We start from the raw sequence: 19,758 nt of genomic DNA on the forward strand, positions 1-19,758 counted from the left end.
TGAAGAGCCAAGAAAAATTCCCAGCACCTGAAGGACATGACCTTCAAACTAAAGGACTACCCCCAAGCCAGTTAAAACTGTAGTCATAACAAAGATATATCATCATACTATTTCAGAACTCGTGGTTAAAGAGAAAAATTCAAAAAACATCCAGAAAGAAAAAGGCAAGGAGTCACGTTGGGGATTCTAATGGCATTGAGAATGACAGTGGAGAAATGTCCTCAAACTGATTCCCCATAAATCCTTTCACTGGGGACGCGCTCCACCAATAACAAGGGGAATCCAAGAAAGAGGAAATCTTTAGTCCAGGAGTCTGAGAGCAGCAAGCGGAATTCTCAGGATGGCAGGGAAGGAGTTCCGTGTTCAGCAGGCCCGGAGAGAGGAAAGCCCATGCTGGTTTGCGTGTGGAGGAGGGACAGCTCTGGAGCTAGAGTGTTGGGGGCGGGGTCTTCTCCGGAAGGGAACCTGGGGAAAAGCAAGGAAGGTGGGAAGGGCAGGGCTCGCACAAACAAACGGAGGCTGTGTTTGCCAAGAGTCACGACAGCTGCTCAAAGCAGCCGGTTAAATTTACAAGGCAAGAAATTATTTCAGATTTAGAAACCCAAGACCGTCTTAGAATGTTTTCAGTTGCAGAAGAGATTTAAGTTAGCTGGTATTAAGATTGTACAAAGTGGGTAGAGGAATCATCTTAGCGTTACCGATAATGGTTGATTTTCAGTTTTGTTTGAACATTTTCTGTGTTTTCTGAAGTTATAATTAGAAAACAAAGTGTTTTGGAAGGGTTTTGGGGGGGGGTTGTTTATTTTTTTAGAAATAAAGCTGAGAAGAGAGAAAAGCCCCAGTGGAAGTAATTTTCTGAAAACCCACATTTCATCAGCACTAATATTTTGGGACTAGTATAAGTTTTTGGAAGCACATTACTTTTTCTGTTACTTTAATAAATAGGGATCTTTTGGTATCATCTTTTAGCCTGTCTGTATGATTCAGTGGCAGTTTCCTGATTGCAGGACTCATCCACCAGTACTTCTGAAATTAGCATGACGTGCTGCCATTTAACAACACCTGCTATTTTCCACAAGGTGGGGTGCTAACTTCACACAGTGAGCTGAGGCTGTGTGTCACTGCTGAGACTTCTAAATCTAATGCTAATACACTTGGTATCTCTCTTACATAATTCCCCTGCAATCCTAAAAGAAGTAAGTTTGTGAACTGTGTAAAAGCAGTTATGGGGTTTTGTTTCAGTTTCTGAATTGTGTGTTACAGTTCATGGTTTAGCATATTTACCTTTTTAGAGTGTGACCAGTGTATACAGGCACTTTTCCTCTTTATAGTGGACCTTAACTATATTCAATTATAGGTGAAGGTAAAAAATATCTCTAATTTGGAAGAGGATCATTCTAGACACCTGAGATACCTTAAATAGAAAGTATCTAAAATGTATTGCACTTAGAGATCCTGCCGTGGCTCTTTCAGTGAATAAATGATTCTTTCTGAAACAGTACATCAGATAGATGTATAATATATGGTTCTCAAGTAATTTAAGTGGCTTAATCTCTTAAACTCCTTCCCAAATCTTGTCGCATCCTCCATCTCTACAACAAAGGCAAGTTAGTTTAAACTTTCTTTGAACAGATTCTGAATTGGTGTTATTAAAGTAACTGTAAATAGCATATTGCAGTTATTTCACCCTTCAGGTAATTTAACTTCTTCCCTGTGCCAATGAAATTTGTATGGGCTTCTTACAACATGCAGAGCTGGTAACATTTTACAGTATGATGCTGTTATTTCTCCATTTTAAAGCAAATTAAAGATGTTATAATAACCAGTGTTTGAATTTAAATACTTACATAAATAGCATGCTTTAAAAATTCATGGGCCCAAGCATACAGTAATTTTTGTTGTTGTTGACACGAAATCAGGATGTGGCCTGTTTCCTTTTATCCTTCCTTTTGCACAAATGGAGACTCTTTGGTCCCTTTTAGCCTTTAAGCTCCAGGAAATAATTCTGGAGCCAGTAGTCACAATTCTGCCAGGGACAACATAGTTCTAAGCCCTGCAAGTAGTGAGGCTGATCAGTGGTGGTTTCATTCACCAACTGATGAAAGAGCTGACCACTAGAAGGAGGCAAAAGTGGAAGAGGGGGTGCCAGCGGTGTTCACTTGTCCTTCAAGGATGTGAGAGGCGCCTGAGTCATGGTAGAAAGTGATGACCTATGACAAAGGAGCTCTGGGTTCCAAGCTGGGTCCTGCTGATGACCAACCATCTCTCTCACCTTGGGCAACTTAGTCTCTCTGGACCTCAGCCTCTCACTGTGAATGAAGCCAGAAGGCCTGGCTAAGGCCAGGGATCCTCAACAGGCATCCGTGATCCCACCGTTGGCTGTCAAGTCTGACTTGTCTGAGACAAATGAGGCCTCTGCTCCAAGCCAGGTTACCCTGGGACTTGTCGGTGCCTGCCTAGAGTCTAGATTTCCCAGCCCTGCCTTTTCCTAGAGTCCCAGTTGTCTTACTCTGTCTACCACCCTGCCAAGTCCGTCCATTGCCCATGTTCCTGTACAAATCCTTGTCTGTCCCATTTCAACCTGAAAGTTACCCGTATGTATTCTCTAACAGGTGGTACTAGTGGTAAAGAACCCGCCTGCCAATGCAGGAAACATAAGAGACGTGAGTTCGATCCCAGGGTTGGGAAGATCCCCTGGAGGGGGCCGTGGCTGCCCACTCCAGTATTCTTGCCTGGAGAATCCCATGGACAGAAAAGCCTGGCGGGCTACAGTCTGTAGGGTCACAAAGAGTCGGACACAGCTGAAGCGTCTTAGCACGCACATTCTCTAACACTGATATATTTTGTCCTTAGAGTGTTTTTCTGACTCAAAATTATGCTCAAAACCAAACCATAATGATACGCTCTCAGTCTGTTTCCCCTTTTACCATCACTCCCTTAGAAACCTGAGAGTCACCCCAAGCTCCCCATCCTCCTTAAATCCCTGATCCCCGCCTCTTGCCCTCTCCAGTCCTTCGCCTTAGTGTTATGAGTATCCATTAGGCCTTCAGCATCATTCTCCTGGTATATTTCAGTTTCTCCCAAATGCTTTCCCTTCTCTGGTTGAGACCCCTCAGCAGGGCCCCTCTGTCCACTCTCTTCATACTCTCCTTTTTAGCATCTTCAGTATCTCCTCCTTGCCTTTAGATTTGAGCACATACTCTTCCGCATGGCTTTGGGGGCCTACTTCTCAAGCTCCATTTGCTGCTGCTCTCTGCTCTTTACATGCCAAAATCTAGTTCCCCAGGTATTCCATGCCACTCCATGCCTCCCTGCTGTGAACATGCCAGAAGAACCTCTTTCCCTCTGCTAGACATGGTAAATCTCATATTCTTCCAAGTTAGATAAAACAGCTCTTCCTTAAAGCTTGACTTAGTTTATCAAAGTATTAATTCATCATTTCTTACTTTGTGCTAACATTATTTTTATTAATTATGTCTCTTATTGTATCAGTCTCTCTGATTGCAATTATTAGTTGTCCTGTGTCACTCTCCCAGTTGGCAGTGAGTTCCTTATAAATATTTTACTTACCCCTGTGCTCCCAGCCCAGTTCTGTCACCTAGTAGGTGCTCTTGGGAGTTTATCTGAGCTTACAATGAAGAGTCCAGCTCTGATAGCCAGTGTTGTAAATGACTGCTTCATCTATGATTTGAATATATTTTCCTTTTTAAGCAGAGGAAAACAGTCTTTAAATTCATACCATTTTAAAGCTAAAAGGAAGGGTGTTTAAACTGCAAGTGCCCTAAAACCAGACTCAAAACTGGCTCGAACAATAAAGAGAATGTGTTGACTTACGACATGGGAAAAATTCAGTCTTGTTTCTGGCAAGACTTGTTCCAGCTGCCCAGGGAGGTCACCAAGGATAGCGGCATGTCTTTGCTCCATCCTCCGCAGAGTCATCGCTGCCATGGGGCCCCCCAGTGCTGCCTCCAGCAGCCCCTGACTCTCCCTCCAGGGGAGCAAAGAGCATTAGCACCTCCCGGCTTCATGTCTTTGCCCTAACTGTCTAAGGAAGAAGAAGGTCTCTTATAGGATGTAGGAGAGGGAGAGATAAAGCATCTTTTCCCAAAAATCCAAGCTAACATCTGCTGCCTAATGATCTCCAACTGGGTCATGTTCCCATCTTGCAGCTCATCATCACAGCCAGAGGTGAGCGTTGTTCCCTGGTGCTGAAGCTATTCCAGGTCTACTCTTGGAGCTACAGGTTGGGGGTTAAGGAGACGGGCTAAAATCCCACCAAAAGCATCTGACTGCGAATGTGAGCAAGAGTGCATTACCCAAAGGAAAAATCGGATTATTGCTGGCAAAAGAAAGAGTTAATAAAAGTCTGGAAAATTACAACTAATGTTCATTATGAAGGACTTTAGAAATCTTTTGGGCCAGACTCCCATAATTGTTTCAAGAACAAACTTCTTTTTTATTTCCCTGGAGCCTGAGACCTCCACGTAAGAAAAGAGCTTCTCAAGGTGAAGTGAGGAGTGACTGCAAGTCGTGAGGCAGGGCTGGAGCAGCAGCCTTGTCTTCTTTGACGAGTCAAGCTTGAGAACCAGTTGTGGGATCGTGATGGGTTAAGGATCCCTGATCTCAGCCAGGCCTCCTTGCTTTCCAGTGAGAGACCTGAGGTCCAGAGAGGCTAAGTCACCCGGGTTTCAGAGCTGATTATCTGAGCAGAACCTGGCTTGGAACCCACAGCTCATTCATCCTAAGTCACCTCACGGTGCATCATCATCATCTGCCATGAAGTGAGCAGCTACCAAATTCTGGAAGGACATGCATATAAAACCTTTCTTTTTTTTTGGTAAATTATGGTCATCTTGATTTCAGAATAGTTGGGTGAATCATCCAACATACTTTTACTGTATATTACACTTTTCATTATTAAAAAGAGCAGTTATGAAAGAAAGCTGAAACCATTTTTGGTTGAATAGAATTTTACCATTTTCATTTTGTCTTGTTTCCAAGATTCTGCACTAGCGTGGCATTCCCTAAATAATAAATGTATTGTACGTTTCACTGTGTGGTAGCAGCAAAGAATGACTTCATAGACCACTTGACCTGCTCTGTTGTGGTTTATGATGCCATCTGGATTCCTTGGTGGAATTATTTCCATCTAAATCACTATAAACTCCTATTTAGCTTGTCACAAATCTAAAGCCAGATATGTTTGTGGTTTTTAGTAGTGATGTAATTCTGAAAGACACTTTGAAAGTTACAAGTTGTCGTATACCCTTAGCATTTCACTTAGGGTTCCATATAATTCCAGACAAACTAGAAGCTTGAAAAAAAAATCTATTACTCTTTTTTTTTTTTAACTCGTAACCATTCTGCCTTTGCTGTGGATTTGGTTATACATCAATCAAGTATGTGTGGGGAACGCTGGGAGGCTCTGTGGGCTACACAGTAATGTAAGCCTGGTCCCTGCCACTTCTTAATGGGAAAGCTTATGTAGATAGATGGAAAGGATGTCTGTAACTATATGGTGGAGAGAGAATAAGAGAGAGTCTCTCTTTGTCTTTGCTGTCACTGCGAGTTGTGTGAAAGGAACTGGATCACGTTGCCAGATAGACACATACTGCAGGGCGGCCATGCTGGCCTGCACAGAGAGAAGGGGCTCAGCTACAGCATGCTTTCTAGGACTGGGTGACCTCGTTGGCTGCCAGGTAGGAACAACAGCAAAACGGCAGAGCCTGCCAACAGGGACTCGGGGTCTAATATTCAACAGAAAAGTCTGAAGATTTCTAAGGCCCTGCGTTTTTGTCCTGAATTTTCCCCAGAAAGGCTTGGGGGCAGAGGAGGGAGTCACTGGTAACAGTGGTAGGTGGGGGAGGGGTGCCAAACCGACAGTGCAGAGCGGAGCACGACACGCAGAGAGGAGCGAGGAGGCCAGGAGAGCAGTTCCCAGAGAGCTGCAGCTCACTCCGGGGTGGCAGGCTGGGGACGCACGGGGCAGGCGGGTTGCCGCGCAGAGCAAGAAGAGAAAATGGGTCAGGATGGGTAGCTGGCTGTCTCGGAAACGACAGGAGGCCAGGAAGCACAGCTCCAGGCTGATTCAACTAGCTGTGTGTTGGGGAGTCAGGCTTCTCAGCAGGAAGGCTTAGGGCCTCAAGGCTGGGGTTCCAGTCCTGGCTCTACCACTTGCTGGCTCTGTCCCTCGGGAAAGTTGACTCCTCATCTGTGAAATGAGGAGATGGGGTTAATTGGTGCTTTATGAGATAAAGAACCATTATCCTCTGCAGCAGAGACCACAGGTTGGGACTTCTAGAAATGGTAGTGACACTTGTTTATCTACTCAGTGGTGGAGAGCATGTGTGACTCATGAAGCACCATGCTGTGTGCCAGCATCACGGAATCCTGTCCTTTCCTTGGAGTTCTCACCCTGGAGAAAGAGGCCGGGAGCAAACCATCACGAACAAGTTAATTTGCGTTACCAAGAACTGCTGTGAAGATGGTAAAAGAAGGCAGTGTGGTCGGGGAGGGGCTGATGGAGGAGAACTGAATCCTCTCTGAGGAGAGAACATTCGAGAGAAACCTGACTTGCAGTCCAGGGCTAAGGCAGACCGCTCAGAAGAAGCAGAAAAGGCCCTCAGGGAAGGAATGAGTCCGACACATTCAAACAGCAGAAAGGAGACCGGTGTGGTTAGGATGAGCAGGGGGCTGTTGGGGAGGTAAGCCGGCACCAGACTACATGGGACCTTGGAGGCAGTGGTAAGAAAGTTGGATCTCATCCCAAGTGCAGCGGTAAGCCTTTGGAGGGTTTTAAGCAGGGGAATGAAAGGAAAGCCTTGCTGTACATTATGAAAAGATCGCTCTGGAGATTCTGTGAAGGATAAAATGAAGGAGAGCAAGAGGAGAAGCAGAGATGAATTAAGAGGGAATTGTAATAGTGAGAGGTGGTGATGGCTTGGATGAAAGTGGCAAGGATGTAGGGAAGAAGTGGGTAGACAGGAATGTGTATAGAGGTTTGGGAAGAAGGAAACGGGGACAGTCCCCCCCACCAGCCCTCGTCTCTGCTAGTGCCGACATAGATCTTCATGTCTATTCAGGAAATCTGCTTATGACAGAGTCTCCTGTTCATTTGTCAATTTCTGGTTTGGGAGTGCAGGAGTAAGTATCCTGTTTTGGTAGCAAATATAATAGTTGAGTTTCAAGATGTTATAGAAAAGCCTAGTAAACAGAGGAACACCAAAGCAAGTATATATTTCTTGCCCTAGCAGAATGGATTGAGGGCCAGGTTAGCAGTCCACAGCATTTCTCAAAGGAAGAACTTTCCCTGGGTCTCTGTAAGAATCCAGGAAAAAGCTGACTCTACTTGGGTCATGTGAAGTGAAGTGAAGTAAAGTCGCTCGGTCGTGTCCGACTCTTTGCGACCCCATGGACTGTAGCCTACCAGGCTCCTCAGTCCATGGGATTTTCCAGGCAAGAGTACTAGAGTAGGGTGCCATTGCTTGGGTCATGTGGCCACTCCCAAATCAAATGTTAGGTCTGGGGATGTGGCTCAGTGGGTAAAATGATGGGTGAAGCATCCTTTGTGTCCTGCATCCTATTAATAAGACATAAAAAGAAGGGTCAGGGACAGTTTCTTCAAGGCAAAGGTACAGACAAACAAAAACAGTATGCCTATAAAGATGCCTTCACTTGAATTGCTCCAGATGCCACAACTCCTCAGAATGCCTGGTCATAGCCAAGCCTAAATTATAGCTCTCTGAAATTATTCCATTCCTTTTTGTCTTCAAAGGAACTTTTGTGAAGCCCAAAATATAAGCATTCTGTCAATCAGTTTTCCTCATTCACTTCTTTATATATTTGATTATCTTCTGAAACTCTATAAAGTAATAATTCTCTTGAAGATTTTGTCCTGGCCTGGTTCTCAACATTTCTTCTAGGTGACGTGGGACATCAGACACCCCAGCACCAACTTCTGTGTATCAGGCAGGGGTAGTGTGAGGGCCCTGTCCATATCCAGAGGGCCTCAGGCTCCCCCACTTGACTGTACGCCTGCACATAGGTTAGTACAGACCCAGTGGACATAGAATTCTTCAAACTCTTCCAGATGCACAGTGGAAGGCTCTCCTTTAACCTCACTCCCTTTCCCTTTGTGCTCATACCTCAAGCATCAGATCACTCCTCTCTCATGGACCTATTTTCTGGGGAGAGGATATACAAGGGCTAAGAAGTTCCTTGAGGCCCTTGTGAATGGTCGGTTTCACAGAGAGAAGTCTAGGCTGTGCACCCAGGTCTCGTTAATTTGTCGTTGGTTCCTTCTCATCTTCCTTAAGGTTTCGTGCCTCTTGACTCTGGCTGTTTGTGAACTCTCAATCCTGAGCTGTGCTTGGGCATTTTCCCTCTGGCCCCAGGAATTCCCATTTATTGAGTAGATTGTACAAATAAGGCCCATGGAAGCACTCTGAAATTACCTCCTTTGTGTCATTTCTTCATTCCTAGTCTAAATACATCTCAGCTAAGTGACAGGAAGCTTGAATTATTTTCTATTAATACCCAATAATGTACAAATCATTTATTCAGTAAATATGCATTGCTCAAATACTCATAAGCACTGAGCTTTCAGTGATTCAGATTCCTGGCCTCTTCAGGTAAATTATATTCTAGTGGAGCAAACAGACAGACATGTGGAGGAAACATATAATATGCCAGGAGAGTAACTAGGGTAACTTTAAAACAAAAGGCAAGCCTGGTGTTTGGAGGAGAAAGGAGTATGTGTACAGGCGAGAGGAAAGATTAGTCAGAAAAGGTGCCTCTGAGAACTGATCTGGTGGATTTGGGTGGGAAGAGACTTGGATTTGGAGAGAAATCTCTATTTTGATAGGATTGCCAGTTACCTGAAAATTTAGATGGTATTTGGAGGTATTGGCCTTTCTGGTGTGAAGCCATAGGCCAGAAAGTGGCACCATATGTAACCACCACCACTCACCCTGGCCCCATCCCCTGCTAGTAACCGTTATGGTTCTGACCCCTTGCCTAGCTCAATCCTTACTACCCCCCTTTCTCCACGCTGGTCACCACCTCTCTCTTGCCCTGTTTATCGCACTGGTAGAACTTCCAAGCTGGCTTTCTTCACAACTACCACTTAAGCTCTCATCCTTGATGGTAATGTAGAGGCTTGCATCACATTGCCTTGGACTATTCTGAATAAATTTTCTTTCCTATCTCTAGGATGAACCTACCTTCTCATTGCCCACCCTGTGGATAACAATATACTCTGTCATTGAATTGGGACGCTTATGAGAGCAGAAGGAAGTAGTATTAGTAATTATGTTGGGACTACAGGTATAAACTGGGACCATCCTGTGCAAACTGGATGATTGGTCACTGTGTGCAAGTGGTGATGGGCCCAGTTATCTCCAGCTCAGGAGTGGAACCAAGACCCCCCCCTCCCCAGCCTGGCATCTGATCTGAAGAATGAGGTTGGGCTCCTTATGTGGCTCATCCAGAAGTCAAATAGAGGCCACCCCTCTTCAGTCACTACCTTGTTTTTTCACCCTCAGGCCTGTCTTTCTCGTTTCCGTCAAGGAGGCTCCAGAGCATGCTTCCACTAGTTTCCCTTCTGCTGGGAATGGACTGGAGATTCCCAGAACCTGTTTTCTCAGCTTCTTCAGGCCGCCACCTGGGATGAGATGTAGGCTCTTCTCCCTTGTCCAGGTCTCAGAGAGCTGTCTCCAGACCCTTGCATAGGCCCTAGGAGGCCTGTGCTTTTGCCTCTCTGGGGTTCAGAAGGAGTCAGAGGAGTGGACTTTCAAGCCAGAGTCAAACCAATCTCCCTTCCAACCCCTCAGGACACTAAAAATACCCCCCAAAATATTGTTCATTGCTTCTTTACATAGCTATAAGCAAAGAAGATGCAGTGTGTGTGTGTGTGTATATATTAATAATAGAGTGAAATAATGCTGTTTGCAGCAACATGGATGGACCTAGAGACTGTCATACTAAGTGAAGTAAGAAAGAGAAACACAAATACCATGCCTATCACATATTTGGAATCTAAAATATGACACAGTAGAGCTTATCTACGAAACATTCACAGATACAGAAACCAAACTGTGGCTGCCGAGGTGGGGATGGCAGAGGGATGAAGTGAGAGTTTGGGACTAGCAAATGCAAACTGTTACGTATAGAATGGATAAATAGTAAGGTCCTGCTATATAGCACAGGGGACTACACATTCAATATCCTGTGATAAACCATAATGGAAAAGAATATGAAAAAGAATATATATATGTGTATAGCAGTCTCTTGGCTATACAGCAGAAATTAATACAACATTGTAAGTCACCTAAACTTCAATAAAATAAAAGTTTTTTTTGAAGTTATACTGTTCACAGCTTTAAAAGATTCAAGGGGCATAGTAAATACCCATGCTTTTTGAATAAAATATTGTAGATATTAAAGTCAGGCCTCAAATTTTGGAAGTAACACCAAAAAAATTTTTTTACTGTAATAATAATGACATCTTACTGGGTTCAGATGTATTGTCTAGTACAGGTCCACAGTCCCTATTCTGTAATCTTAGAAAGCTTGGAAAACCAAGGAAGAAAAAGAATTCCAAGTTTGTCACAAGTTTATCTGATAGTAAAACCTGGGTTGAATTGGCGTGAAGCTTATTGTCTCATCTCACTTAGTGTGAATACTCCTATTTTGCTGCAGAAATATTAATATTTGAAGAAGCTTGGAGAAGTTTTGGTTACTTCTCCAAACTTTAAAGGTGAGTATTGTGTAACATATGGTATATGTACTATAATACCTGTTCACAACACTTCTGACCCAAAAAAGGCTTCTGATGGGGGATTTTGTCTCTGTAGTGCTAAAATCTAGACCCCATGTGCCCACAGTGCAGAAAGCCAAATTCTGACAGCCAGAGTTTGCAGCAAAGTAAGGGTTTACTGCCAGGCACTAAGTAAGGGAGTGGGAGACAAGCCTCAGATCCATTCCCACTTTTTCTTCAAGTTAGGGATTTATTTTTTGTTTTTAAGGGCAAGAACAAAGACTGATATTAATTGCCTTGTGACATTACTTAATCATAGTTTTGGGAGTCAGGATGTTCTCTTTTGTGAGTCTCAGACCAGGGGGTCTATGACTCGGGGGTCTGTTAGCTTATCTTGTCCTGAAGAAACAACCTGGGTTTGTATGTTAATGATGAAAACACATACTAGTGATTTTAGTACATTAACAGTGAGTGTTGGCAATATATATTTTAGTCATCGGACACTGGTAGGATTAGTGCTCAGTTAGCATAGGATTGAGGTCAGAGGGGACAATAAAGGGAATAAAGATTTGGATAGAAAGATGAGTCATAAACTCAGTAAGGGAACTCCGTTTTAGGGGAATTCAGTTTCAGCTAACAGGACTATTTTACCCATTACATGTTTTCAGTGAATAATCTCCACAAATTAGGCAAATACAACCTCCAACAAGATTCCTTACAAGTTTGCCCCCTTTTGGATTCTGCACCTTGTATGGTCTATAGTTTGGGAACTATTTGTATTATTTTCTCATTGACCATTTAGTACCTTAATCCTTTGGAAGAAAACAAACACACTGAAATAGTAAATAATTAATAAGTAAATAATAATAGTGAATAACATATTGAGCCCAGAGCTTTTGTTCTTCACTGGTGTAGCATGGAAGGAAGAAGGAATCTCCTTTATCATCATATGTAAAAGAAAGTGTTCACATGTGTCTCCCATTTTCACTTTATGCTGAATTCTAGGAACTACATAGATGCCCTTCTGGAGGATAGCATAAACCTTCACACATGATTTCATGCTTTATGAGTCTCAGACCGGGTGGTCCGTGGCTCAGGGACCAATTTCTTCATGCAAATACTAATATTTGTATGTCTTCATGCACATACTAATATGTGTACCAGTGTGTGCACCAACACACATAACTGCGTGATCTATTCATAGATACTGGATCATATTAAACATATAAAACATGCTGTCCTGCACCGTGCATATTCGCTTTGACAACTTATCTGGGCACATCTTCCGTATCTGTTCATATAAATCTATATCATTTGTTCACGTATCTCCATATATTTCATTGCATGGACTTTTCCTATCCCTATTGGAGGATATTTGGACCATTTCCAATTTCCACAAATACAGTGATAAAGTGGATAGCATATGGATAAATCTGTGGGATGTATTTCTAGAAGCAGAAATGCTGGATCAAAAATAGACACACTTAAAATTCTTATAGATATTCCCAAACGGCCTCCCCCAAAATTTACATCAGTGTGTGTGCCGAGGGAATGTAAATATCTGTTTCCCTATATCCTCAGTAACATTAAATATCCACAATCTCTGCCAACTCGGTAGGTGAAAAATAACTCATTGCTTCCTTTTATGTTTAATTGTTAACCATCTTTTCAAATGTTTGACTGTGTTTCCTGTTTAGAATTATCTGTTCATCTCCTTTGCCCATCTTGATACTAGGTTACTTGTCTTATATATTGATTTGTAATGATTCTGCATATCAGTATGTTAAGGTCTTTACATAAAACATATTTTATAGAAAATTTCCCTCAACTATTGTCCGTAGGCTTCCTTAGTGGCTCAACCATAAAGAATCCACCTGCAATGCAGGAAACCCAGGTTCGATCCCTGCGTTGGAAAGATCCCCTGGAGAAGGGTCTGGCTACCCACTCCAGTATTCTTGCCTGAAGAATTCCATGGACAGAGGAGCCTGACAGGCCTGCAGTCCATGGGGTAGCAAAGAGCTGGACATGACCTAGCAACTAACAGTTATTGTCTTGACTTTAACAAGCCTGTCATATTTAGGAACTTTTTGTGATAACCCAATGATGTGTGTTGTATAAAGCAGGAAGAAGGCTTAGTTTAAATCTAATTCCAAAGAAAGTTAAAAGTAATCAAGAGAGCATTTCCTGTTTGTACAAATGTTAACTGTTACTATGTTTAACGCCCGTATCAGTGGCCCAGTTGATTTGGATTTTCGCTATTTCCTTCCAGTTTCCTGAATACTATGTTCACCGCATTCCCAGAAGCCGGGAGGTCCAGCAGTCCTGGCTGTCTTCAGTGCTCACCACCTTGTACTCCATGTGGCTCTCTTTCCCCCTGACTTACCGAGTGAAGCCAGATTTGGTATGTATCTGATACCAAATACCAGATTTGGTATTTGGAGGGGAGCGAGGGTCACTCTCCTGTGGATGCTTTGTTGGTAATAGGACAAGTTGTTTTCTTACACAGCTACCATTTATCATTGCGCTAGATACTGTACCAGGCCTTGTACTAGCATGTGCTAAGATTCATCATTTCAGTGCACTTTCCTGAAAGAGGTGAGGAATTTGTCTTCCCTGGCTGGCTAACTTGAACTCTGAATTTGCCTTCTTCAGCTCTCTGTCTCATGGCAGTAAGAACTAACCGAGCACTATCTTTAACCAATTTTTGCTCCTGTCCACCTGTGGTTCCTGAGCCAACATCACGTGCTTACTTGTCAGCTGGAAAAGAACCAGTTTTCTATTCCTTTTCAATACTCTTCTTGTTTTGTCTAAACTCTGTTACCGATACTCTGTAATGGCCTATTCAGAAAAGAATCTAAGAAAGTGTGGATATATGTATGATATTTACTTTGCTGAACCCTTGTAGCAAACACAACATTGTAAATCAATTATACCCCAGTAAAAATTTTAAAAATTAGGAATCTAGTAGGCAAATTGGAGAAGGCAATGGCACCCCACACCAGTACTCTTGCCTGGAAAATCCCATGGATGGAGGAGCCTGGTAGGCTGCAGTCCATGGGGTCGCGAAGAGTCGGACATGACTGAGCGACTTCACTTTCACTTTTCACTTTCATGCATTGGAGAAGGAAATGGCAACCCACTCCAGTATTCTTGCCTGGAGAATCCCAGGGATGGGGGAGCCTGGTAGGCTGCCATCTATGAGGTCGCACTGAGTTGGACATGACTGAAGCGACTTAGCAGCAGTAGCAGCAGCAGTAGGCAAATAAAACTCTGTTACTGATACTCTGTAATGACCTACTCAGAGAAGAATCTAAAAGAGTGTGGATATATGTATGTTATTTACTCTGCTGAACACTTGCAGCAAACACAACATTGTAAATCAATTATACCCCAGTAAGAATTTTAAAAATTAGCAATCTAGTAGGCAAATAAAACTCTGTTACCAGAAATGATATGCAATGGGCAGAATGTCATACACTCCCAAGTTTTTATAGGAAAGTAATACAGAAGATAGAAATGTGAAAACTTAATTAGTACACCATATTAAACCTTACCTTCCTTATCTTTAATGGTCTTAAATTCTCTGTGGATGAAGTTCTGTTATTAAATTCTAGATGCACTTCAGTGTAAGGCAGATCAGCAGATATGTTATCACAATAGTGTAGACAGCTCTTAAATAATACTCTCATTCCTGTTTAACGCAGAATCCGTTAATCTGTGTAGCCTTAAAGAAACTCTTGATTAGCTTACCTTATACATGATTTCTGGCACAGTGGATATTATTTTCATGAATAGTTGGACAAAAATGCACTTAGCTCTGATGATTTTGAAAGACCGCTATCAGTTTGGTCTTTGCCTTTCACCAACTGAATTGCCATTCAAGTGCCTCCTTTAGATTAGAATTTTAAAGCTGGAATTTTCTATATGAATAATTTAGATTTTTTTTAAAAGCTATAATTTACAAGCAGTGAAATGCACAGATCTTAAGTATATAATTTGACTATATCTCTTATCAAGGTTTAGAACATTTCTATCACTCCACCGGCCCCTCCTCAAGCAACCAATTTCTGGTGATTTCTATCACCACAGATTAATTTTGCTTATATTTATTTTAAAATTGTTGACAAAGTAAATTTATCTCACAGCCTCCAACCCCACCTTTAGTATGTAAAATTCAGATGTTTTCTGAAAGATCATTAGTGCTCTTAAGGGGCTTCCCTGATGACTCAGTGGTAAAGAACCACCTGCCAACGCAGGAGACGCAAGTTTGATCCCTGGGTCAGGAAAATCCCCCGGAGGAGGAAATGGGAACCCACTCCAGTATTTTTGCCTGGAGAATTCCATGGACAGAGGAGCCTGGTGGGCTGTAGTACACGGGGCCGCAAAAGAGTTGGACATGACTGAGCAACTGAGTACACACGTGTGTACTGCTCTTAAAGATTTAATTATTCCTGAAACGTAAGAGATAAAGTGGAAGGAAGAAAAATGGTCTTCACGTTTTAAGCGGGAGGTTTTGAGTTTACATCTACTAAGCCACTGGGGGTATGGCCACTGTCGCAGGCAGCAGCCAGGTTCGAGTGTGATGACTTGAGGACGCTAGGGTGTGAAAGTGAGAAGGAGGCAATGACGTGACGGCTGACGTCTGCTGTGGACGTGGAGGACTCTGCTGTCTGCCTGGCCTAAGTGTTTGATACCCTCGTAGTGGGAAGAGTAGCCGATGGGGCATTAAGACACTGAGTCCCAGGCTCATTTTGGCTTTTATTTGATTTTAGATCCCTTCTGGGCATCATTCTCTACTTTAAAACAAAAGGATTGAACTAGATGTCCTCTCAGTTCCCTTCAAACTTAGTCTAAAATTTTATGAGTGCCATAAATTTGCCTATAAAGAGTGGAAGGGAAAAAAAAAAAAACTATTATGTTTCTAAAGGAATAAGAGGGGGGAAAGGAGGGAATGTGAGGTACTTATTTCCTTTTAAACTGAGTTTTCAAAATTATTTCAAACCTGAACATTGTCCAGTCTGCTGTTCTGATATGGTTGGCATCACAAAGTGAACTCCCACTTAGTGAAAGTCCCTTTTACACACACACACCAAGTTAATGAGGAAAAGGCCTTTTTTCCTACTTCAAAAGCAGAACTACAACATGCAGCTCTCTCCTGTATTCATCCTTGACTTTTTCTTTTTTAAAAAAATTAGAAATGGCTCTAATTCTTTTGTATGTTTTTGCCCTTTTAAACTGAAATATAGTAAATTTATGCTGTTGTGTTAGTTTCAGGTATAGAGAAGAGTGATTCAGTTGTGTGTGTGTGTCTATGTATATATGTTCTTTTTCAGATTCTTTTCCATTATAGGTTATTGCAAGATATTGATTATAGTTCCCTGTGCTATACAGTAGGACCTTGTTCTTTATCTCTTTTATGTATAGTAGTTTGTATCTGTTAACCTCAAACTAATTTGTCCCCCCACCTTCTTCCCCTTTGGTAACCAAAAGATTGTTTTCTATGTCTGTGAGTCTGTTTCTGTTTTGTAGATAAGTTCATCTGTATCGTTTTTTTCTTTGTTTGTTTTTGGGTTCCAGAAATAAGTGATAACATATGGTGTTGTCTTTCTCTGACAGAGTTCACTTAGTATGGTAATCTTTAGTTCCATTCATGATGCTGCAGATGCCATTGCTTCATTCTCTTTTATGCTGAGCAATATTTCATTGTATACGTATGCTACATTCTTACCCATTCATCTGCCGTGCATGCTTACATTGCTTCCATGTCTTGGATATTATACATAGTGCTGCTATGAACGTGTATCTTTTCAAATTAACATTTTTATCTTTTCTGGATCTGTGCTCAGGAGTGGGATTGCTAGATCATATGGCAACTCTGTTTTTAATTTTTTAAGGAATGTCCATACTGTTTTCCTCAGTGACTGCATCAGTTTACATTCCCACCAACCGTGCAGGAGGGTTCCCTTTTCTCCATGCCCTCAGCACTTATTATTTGTAGACTTTTTGGTGATGGCCATTCTGACTCGTGTGAATTTTGATTTTCATTTCCCTAACAGTTAATGATGATGAGCATCTTTTTCTGTACTGTTGGACATCTGTATGTCTTCCTTGGAGAATTGTCTCCAGATCTTCTGCCCATTTTTTGATTGGGTTGTTTGGTTTTTCGTTATTAAGTTGTATGAGCTGTTTGTATATTTTTGAAATTAAGCCCTTGTTGTTTGCTTCATTTTCAAATATTTTCTCCCCATCTGTAGATTGTCTTTTTGTTCTGTCGAGGGTTTCCTTTGCTGTGTAAAAGCTTCTAAGTTTGATTAGGTCCTGTTTGTTTATTTTTGCTTTTATTTCTATTGTCTTGGGAATATAGTCTGGCAATTTATGTCAGAGAATGTTTTGCATATGTTATTTTGTAGTTTTATGGTATCATGCCTTACATTTAGGTCTTTAAGCCATTTTTAGTTTCTTTTTGTGTATAGTATAAGGATATATTCTAACTTCATTGGTTTACACATGACTGTCCAGCTTTCCCAATACCACTTGCTGAAGAAACTGCCTTTCCTCCATTGTATATTCTTGCCTCCTTTGTCAAAAATTAATTGACCGCAAGTGCCTGGGTTTATTTCTGTGCACTCTGTTCTGTTCCATTGATCCATATGTCTGTTTTTGTGCATTCTTATGACTTTGATCAAAGTTTCTTTTTAATTCTGTTAGGAAAGAAAACCCCGGTTTTAGAAACAGTAGTGATATCAGACCTTAAATTACCTGAGTTGTCTGAACAGCAAGGTGGTTTTCTGCTTCACCTCAGTTGTATGCACCTGAGCCAGTAAGTTGACTCTCCATTCAACTGTCTCTGTTCCTCACTTTGTCATCTGTAAAACAGAAATAAAGTCACTTTCCTTGTTTCAGAGCGAATGGTGAATAATAGAACATTTCAGTTTTTTAAATGGAAATTCCATTTGGTATATAATAGCTAACATTTATTGACCACACTTACATGTGCCAGGCTTGGTCCTTAGTACTTGCGTTCATGCTGTATGAGGTGGGTAGTTCTGTTATGCACATTTAATGGAGGAGGAAACTCAGGCTCTGTGAGACAAGAAGTTACTTGCCCAGAGTATGCAAAACCAGGAAATAACAGAGCTAGGTCTAGAATCCAGGTCTTTCTGATTCCACAGCCCAAAGCCTTTACTGGACTGTATGCCCCATTCTGGCTCACCATGGAAGGTGTATTCATTCATGTAGGCCAATTAGAAGTCAATTAATAAATTACTTTTAAAATAAATTATGTTAAATATCAGCCCTCTAATTGAGTACGTAAATTTAAATATACCCCAACAGCTCAAGTTAAGTATTTGCTTTCATAATAGATTTAATAAAGACTGATCTAATTGAATAATATAATAATAGTATATATTTCAAAATTAAGTATCATATATATTTTTCAAAATAGAATATTTTAGAATTCAAAATGGATAATTCAAATAAGTGTTAATAAAGAAGTATTACAGAATTTTACAAATGAGACTTATGTGGAAAATTGATTGAATTCATATTTATCAGTTTTCTATTATAGAAAATCATATGCAAAACCATTGTAAGAATATGTAATATTATATCTTAATTTAACTTTTTAAATGAGATAGTGATCCAAAAACTCAGCTTGTTTTGAGGGAGAAGTGTAGAATTGTGCTTATTGAGCATGTATTAAAAGGCATGCTTGTTTGGGGGACTTCCCTGGAAGTCCAGTGGTTAAGACTCCAAGCCTCCAATGTAGGGAGCTTGGGTGTGATCCCTGGTCAGCAAAGTAAGCTCCCACATGCCACGCAGTGGAAAAAAAGTCATGCTTGCTTCTTCTAAGCAATTATTAGATGAAAAGCATCTTAGAGGAAAGGTTATGACTCTGATTTGGAGGCCTGAATCTAATCTTTACTAATTGGAATGGGTGGTTTCTTCTTTTACAAGGTCATGAAATAACTTTTTAGGTGGTTCTGATATTTCACGTATCATATTTTTCCAAGAAATATGGCTTTGCCAGGCATCCTGTGAATAAGAGTTGTAAGTTCCTAAGGGTATCCTTGAGTCTAAAAAGACAGTTGGACAGAAAATAGATCGTTGGTTGCCAGCATTTGAGGTGGGGGAGGGACTGACTACAAAAAAAACTTCAAGGAATATTTTTGGGTGAAAAGCTGTTCTATATCTTGATCATGGTGGTGATGGTGATGGTGGTGGTTGTTAATTGCATGCGTTTGTCATAACTAAGACTTGTGTGCTAAAAAGGATAAATTTCACTCTATAAATTATATCTTAATAAATATCCATTTTAAAATCTGAATCGTGGCTGAAAGCCTCAAATCTTTGCCTCCCAGTAGCTTCATATATAACATGTAATTATCCTTGAGTAAAAGTGATTTGGTGAATCCTTGCTTACTCCTCCCTGCACCTCACCACGCTAATGTTTTTAAGACCCTCTCTTAAGTGGCACAAATACCCGAGTCGAGTTACAGCATTTATCTAAAATTTCTAACAGAAAATTCAACTCCTTTGCTGAATTACGAATCTGGGTCAGGGAACATCACTAGCAGCCAAAAATGACATAGTTCATCAAATGAACTGAGATTTCTAGTCATTTCAATCACTTATTATTTTATGTTTGTCTCTGTAACCTTGGAAACAGTAAGTAGAGCTGGTCAAGTTGGCGATGCTGTGTTATATGTTTGATTCTAGGTGAGTCTGTCATCATCAAAGAGTTATTGAAAGTATATGTTAAATGCCTACTGCTTTTCCCCTTGTACTGCTTATCCCCTTGTACATCCAATAGGCATCTGAAACTTTCTTGGTTCAAAATAGTAGGTATTTCCTATTTTTCCCAGGTGGCACAGTGGTAAAGATTCCGCCTGCCAACTCAGGAGACACAAGAGATGTGGGTTTTGATCCCTGGGTTGGGAAGATCCCCTGGAGAAGGAAAGGACAGCGCACTCCAGTATTCTTCCCTGACCACTTGCATG

At 41.4% G+C, this 19,758-nt stretch overlaps 1 protein-coding gene across 1 annotated transcript in view; it reads left to right on the forward strand.

Annotated features, from left to right (window-relative positions):
- The window catches only part of ALG14 (ALG14 UDP-N-acetylglucosaminyltransferase subunit), a 102,210-nt gene that overhangs the window by 24,381 nt on the left and 58,071 nt on the right, over positions 1–19,758 (forward strand). The window contains exon 3 of the mRNA XM_052637848.1: positions 13,026–13,157. Coding sequence (XP_052493808.1) covers positions 13,026–13,157 — 132 coding nt within the window. The remainder of the gene's footprint in view (positions 1–13,025; positions 13,158–19,758) is intronic.

This window comes from Budorcas taxicolor, chromosome 3 (assembly GCF_023091745.1).
Source record: "Budorcas taxicolor isolate Tak-1 chromosome 3, Takin1.1, whole genome shotgun sequence".
NCBI classification, from domain to species: Eukaryota; Metazoa; Chordata; class Mammalia; order Artiodactyla; family Bovidae; genus Budorcas; species Budorcas taxicolor.